Genomic DNA, 6,176 nt, shown 5'->3' on the forward strand with positions numbered 1-6,176 from the left:
TAAATGTTTATGAAAATTAATAAAATATAATTATAGAAAAAAAAAGAATCTTGATCTTTAGAAATACAAACCAAAACCACAGTGAGATATCATCTTAACTCAGCAATAATATCAAAATTTAAAAAAAAAACAAATAGAAAATATACACTGGTGAGAGCATGGAGAGATCAGAACTTTCATACACTGCTGGTGGTTCAGCCACTGTGGAAAATAGCATGTGTTTGTTGCTAGGAGCTTTTAAGTTAAGACAAACATGAACAAATATGAACTATGTGACCCTATGAACCACCAATCTGAATCCTGTCCTATCCTGTGCCATCCACAACATTTCTGACATACTTGAGCACATTGCTGCAGTCAATCCCTATCAGGGTCTTCCCCTCTTTAAATGAACCTCCATATTTCCAAGCATGATGTCTCTCTTTTCAAATAGCCTTTCCCAGCAACATGCCAAAATATGAGGGGAAGCTCCAATATCTTTGCTTCCAATTTTTTTCTGGTAGTCCAAGAGATATTCAGTACTCATTTCTGATACCACAATTCAAAGGCATTGATGATTCTTTTGCTATCCTTATTCAATGCCCAGCTCTCAGATTCACTGCAAGTGACTGAAAAGACCATGGCCTGAATCAGGCACAGGTTAGTCTTCAACCTAATATCATTGCTCATTAGTTTGGAGAGGTTGCTGACAGCAGACTTGCCCAAAGTAATGTCTCCTGATCTCCTGAATTCTAGTATCAAGGGTGTTGATTGTGGATCCATGTATGATGAAATCATTGACAGTTTCACTTTTTTCTCTCTATGTCATGAAGTTGCTTATCAGTCCAGTGGTAAGGATTTTGTCTTTTTGATGTTGAGATGCAATCCATATTAAAGGCTGTAATCTTTGATCTTCTTCAGCAAGTGCTTCTAGGTCTCAATTTTAGCAAGGTCATTTCATCTGCATAATGTAGGTTGTTTATAGGTCTTCCTCCAATCCTGATGCCAGTCTTCTTCATAGAGTTCAGCTTCTCGAACGATTTGCTCATCAAACAGATTGAACTAGTATGTAGAGAGGATACAACCCTGAATGGCTTCATTGTCTAGACATAGCTTCCATCTGAGCATAATTAACTTTTCCAGGATTTTCCATTTTTCTCAATGTTGGCATAGTTTGTTATGATCCACACAGTCAAATGTCATTGCATAGTCAATGAAACACAGATAGACATTCTTCTGGTATCCTTTGCTTTCAGTCAGGATCAATCTGGCATCAGCAATGATATCTCTGGTGCTACGGCCTCTTCTAAATCAAGCCTGAACTTTGGGCAGTTCTCTGACAATGTACTGTTTTTGGATCATCTTCAGCAATATTTTGCTTGTATCAGATATCAGTGATTTTGTTTAATTATTTTCACATTCACTGGAGTACCATTCTTGGGAATGGAACATAGATCTCTTCCAGTCAGCTAGCCATGCAGCTGTCCTTTAAAATTTCCAGGCACAGACTGATAAGAATGTCCTGGGCACAATCTGCTGGCTAAAACACGTTAATTGGTATTAAATCAATTTATGGGGTCTTATTTTTGGCCAATGCCTTCAGTACAGCTAGAATTTCATCCTTCATTACCTATTGGTTCTCGTTCATATATACAGAGACTTTATTTTTTTCCTTTTCCTTTTGATATTTCCTAGGTCATACAAAATTTTGCCCATAGTATCTCTCAGTATTGTAGTGCAAGGCTTGAATTTGCTTTTAAGTTTTTTCAACATTAGAATTGCTGAGTGAGTTCTTCTCTTGTTATTCTCCTACTCTAGTTCTTTGCATATTCCATTGTAAGATTTTGCTATGTATTTTCAAGCTCACCTTTGAAATCTCCTATTCATCTCTTTGATTTTGATATTTCTTCCCTTTGTTTTGGTTTGTTTATAAAAAGTTGGAAACAAATTCCATTTGATCTAGCAATCTCACTGCTAGGTGTATATCTCAAAGAAATAAGAGTGGGGATATGCACACTCATATTCACTGGAGCATTATTTACAATAGCAAAAAGGTAGAAACAGCTAATGTATGTATCAACAGATGAACAGATAACCTCTGGTACATATATTCCATGGAATACTATAAAATGCTAAAGCACAATGTAGATGAGCTTGGAAGACAATATAATTGAAATAAGTCAATAACAAAAGAGCAAGTACTGTATTTAGTCCCTCATTATAAGAAGATGGTGAAGCTTCGTCTCATATTTGTGTGTCATCCTTACACAGGGGCCATGCTAATCTTCTGTATCATTCTAATTTTAGTAATGAGGATGGCACAGGATAGAATAAAGTTCAGATTCATTGTTCATAGGGTCACTGAGTCATAGTTAATTCTATGGCACATAACAGCAACAATAGGAGAAACAATACAATCAGAAGAAAAAGACCTTTTGGTAGCTACCAGGGATGAGAGGTGAAGGGAAGGGAAGGAAACTCATAACTGACAACAGACACATATTAAGTTTGGTGAAGGTAAAGACTATATGCTAAAATATATGCAGTGATGAAAATGCTTAAGATTTCATTATAGTAATGATCCCATCAGCCTATAAATATCCTAAAAATTATTATATTACATACTTTAAAGAGATGAACTGTATAGTATATCAATTATATCTCAACAAAATTGTTACAAAAAAAAGAAGTATGTCTAAATATAATGTACACATTAAAAAGATTTTTTATTATGATCAGGTACAGGAACTATACCTGTTATGATTAATTTTATATATCCATTTGCTTGGTGGTTTGTAAAAAGAACTAGAGTAGTTGCTGTTCCACAAGGTAATGTAATGAAATATAATCAATCACCTTCCATAATGCAAACTGATGTAACCAATTGACCTGTTGATAAGAGATTATTCCTAGAGTATGGTCTGCATCCTCAAAATTGTGATGTTGGCAGAACTCTTAACTTTCTCTTTTCTCATTGCCTGACCTGTGGATAACGGGATGAAAGCCTGCACAATTCTTTAACATCCTGTCTAACCTACAGATTTTGGGCTTGCTAGCCCCTAAAATTACATGAAACATTTTCTTGAGAAAATTAATCTCTTTCTCTCTAACAATAAATAAAAAGTCAACTCACTGCCATCAAGACAGAACCAACACATAGTTTACCCTCCACTGAGTTTCAAAGGCCTAAAATCAGACACGAGGAGATTGTCTGTCTTTATCTCATGGAGCTGCTGGTAGATCTGAATGAACCTTCAGAGAAGCACAGTGCTTTAATCTGCAACACAACTACCTACATATTGTGACACTAGAGCTCAAAGAGACAGACAAGAAATACATAAATCTCACTGTTTTCTGTTTCTCTGGAGAATCTGAAGACAAAAAATTTGAGACAGAAAAGAAAACTATTCATAACAAAAAATGGTTTTCTTGTATAACTATTCATGAAAGATGAAAAGTAAAAGTCAGATTAGTTATTGCCATTTCAAACAACAATTGAAGTAACCATTTCCAATTCAACCAGGTCAATTACCTCATCTAGCTGGTGATGCTTTAACAAAAACACAAGCTATATTTAACCCCCTAATGTGTGCTTGTTTGTCTGAGTCTAATCTGGTTTTTTGGTTTTTGGTGTTGGGGGTTTTTTTTGTATTTTAAAAGTGATCAGGCTAAAGACACATAATATCCCAAAGTGGTTTCAAAAACACAAAAAAGAAAATTATTTCCAAGAGAGATCACAGTTACAGGCATCATGGATAGGATTCTAACACAGATTTTAGGACATAAATTTAATCCATAAATCCAACATTTCAGTGGAAACAGTTTAATAATATTTTCTTTAAGGGAGAAATAGTACTGTTAAATGAGTCCTGAGAGTTATTGCCTTACTTGTTTATATTCTGTGGATTTAAGTAAACGTTCTAACACTTGCTTTGCTCGTTTAAAAGTATTTACTTCTTTTGTTAGTATTTCCTTCTGCTTAGAAATTTTCTTCAAATCCAATGCAGAAAGATTTGCCTGATAAAATATAAGAACAAGGTACATATTTTAAGACACAACATTAAGGTGCAATATTATCAAAGAACTACCTTTCCTAACAACAAACTCACCCTGTTATACAAGATGGTAATAAAATTTTCAAAGAGTAATAATAATAAAGAGGATCACAAAGCATATTAAAGTAAAATGAAATAAACTTATCTCTAGGCTTTACACTTTAAAAGTACTTTACGATATATTTATTTAATGAAATCAGATTCTACAATCCATTTTTTGCCACAAACTCAAGTTTTACTATGCTGAAATTTTAGAATATAGAATTTTCTTTTTGACATAAAACTATAGAAGATAAATGCATTTCCACTTTCAAAAAACTTGACTCTCTCGTTCAATTCTGGTTAGTCAGGCATCAACGAAGACAGACAGTTTCTAATTTAACTTTTTGCAGGGGCCTCCCTGAGATGAACTTTTCACAAGAGTGGCGGTACAAAACCCTACTTCGTGGTATTAGATATTAGTATGTAAGCACAGATATGAGATTTCAGTAAGTATTCTAATTATTATACTAGTATTTCATTTTACTAAATATTCACAAGTGAAATACTTACATTTTCAAAACTCATCTTTTCAATGGCATCCTTATACAATGGCAGAAGAAGTTCCACTGAACAAGATGCCATCTCAGCTTCTTCAAGTGCTGCTTCAAGTTCAGTCTTTTCATTTAGAGCGTTATGCTGTGGACTAATTACATATGGAAAAGCAAAATTAAAATTGAATTTGTCATGTTAATTGTTACACATTTAAGCAAATATAGCAAACTCACTGTCCTCAAATTCTGACTTACAATGACTGGTTGTTAACCTCATGGTTGTTTTGTTGAGTATTTGTTGTTGTTGAGTATTGTTGAGTCGGAACTGACCTTTAGATGACCCTCCGGAGGAATATCAGACACAGGTAATTACACGGGAGGAGACTGTCCATCTTTCTCCTGAGGAGCAACTGGTGGTTTTCAAGAGCAATCTCTAACTTTCTGCAAGCAAACATCTCAGGTTTTCCTTAGTTTCAGTAAGCTTAACAGGTAATTACTGAATATTCTATTTCTGATTTTTCAAATATATGTCAGTCTTTTCTTCTATCTTCCCTGCTCCCCTTACTCCAAATCCAAAAGAATTTTTTCTGGAACCTATTTTCAAATTTTTATTGAAACTTAATTTTCTTTACAAAAGCTTCTTCCAGAAGAAAACCTTTAAAAATAAATAACCTTGGGTGGGAGGAGCAGCGACCTTTACCCCGCACCCTTGGGCCAGGAGTTAAAAAAACACAACAACAAAAACCACATAGACCAAATTATAGTATTTATCAACCTCCCCTGAAAAAGTTGTCTAACATTGAAGATTTAGTTTCTTTGGACTACAAACTGCTTTTTGGCCCTACCACATTGGTCCCACTAACTCAAGCAACAGGGAGGTCCTGGACATCTCGATAGAGGAACAGTGACATAAAACCAAGAACCAACTATCACCTTAGTTTTAAAAAACTTTTCCACGTTAATGTCTCCAAAGAAGCAGGGTACCTCACTCACCATGCAAGCCAAAAACAATATATCTCCCGCCAAAAATGACACAGTAGCAATGGATTTCATGAAGCCAGAAAGTTGGAGCTTTCTGATGCAGAATTTAAAAAAAAAATGATTGCATATTTTCAATGGATGAAAAACAAACTTGAAGAATTACAGGATACTACAGAAAAAAATCAGGAGGAGCTATAAAAAACAATCCAAAACAATGCAGAGAAAACAAACGAGGCATGAGAGGCACTGGAAAAACAAGAAACCATGGTCCAAAATATGAAATCTAAGATTTCTGAAGCTGTCAACATGATGGAGGGACATACAAATAAAGGTGAAGAGATGGAAAACAGAATCAGTGAAATAGAAGACAGAATTGTCACCATAGGTCTGAGAAAAAAGCAGAATCAAAAAAGAAGGAAACAGAAGAAAACTTAAGAATAATGTGGGATACCACAGAAGTTCTACAGGACACGTCACCTTCCCTTGGAGACAGCACAACTTAACTTAAGAGACACTGGTCAAAAGAAAAATGTCAGCAGTTTTTGGAATCACAGAAGCCAAGAAAGCTTAAGATACAAACTGTCAGATCATGGGTTGGACAATGGAAGATATTTTCTGAAGGGACTTG

At 34.9% G+C, this 6,176-nt stretch overlaps 1 protein-coding gene across 1 annotated transcript in view; it reads right to left on the reverse strand.

Annotated features, from left to right (window-relative positions):
* ODF2L (outer dense fiber of sperm tails 2-like) overlaps positions 1-6,176 on the reverse strand; it is a 93,015-nt gene that overhangs the window by 66,128 nt on the left and 20,711 nt on the right. Inside the window, exons 2-3 of the mRNA XM_006898381.1 lie at positions 4,587-4,719; positions 3,868-3,996 (exon numbers count right to left, since the gene is read on the reverse strand). Of these exons, the coding sequence (XP_006898443.1) occupies positions 3,868-3,996; positions 4,587-4,719 (262 nt within the window). The remainder of the gene's footprint in view (positions 1-3,867; positions 3,997-4,586; positions 4,720-6,176) is intronic.

Source organism: Elephantulus edwardii, unplaced genomic scaffold (genome assembly GCF_000299155.1).
Source record: "Elephantulus edwardii isolate Elephantulus edwardi_28Jun2011 unplaced genomic scaffold, EleEdw1.0 scaffold00227, whole genome shotgun sequence".
In the NCBI taxonomy this organism is placed as follows: domain Eukaryota; kingdom Metazoa; phylum Chordata; class Mammalia; order Macroscelidea; family Macroscelididae; genus Elephantulus; species Elephantulus edwardii.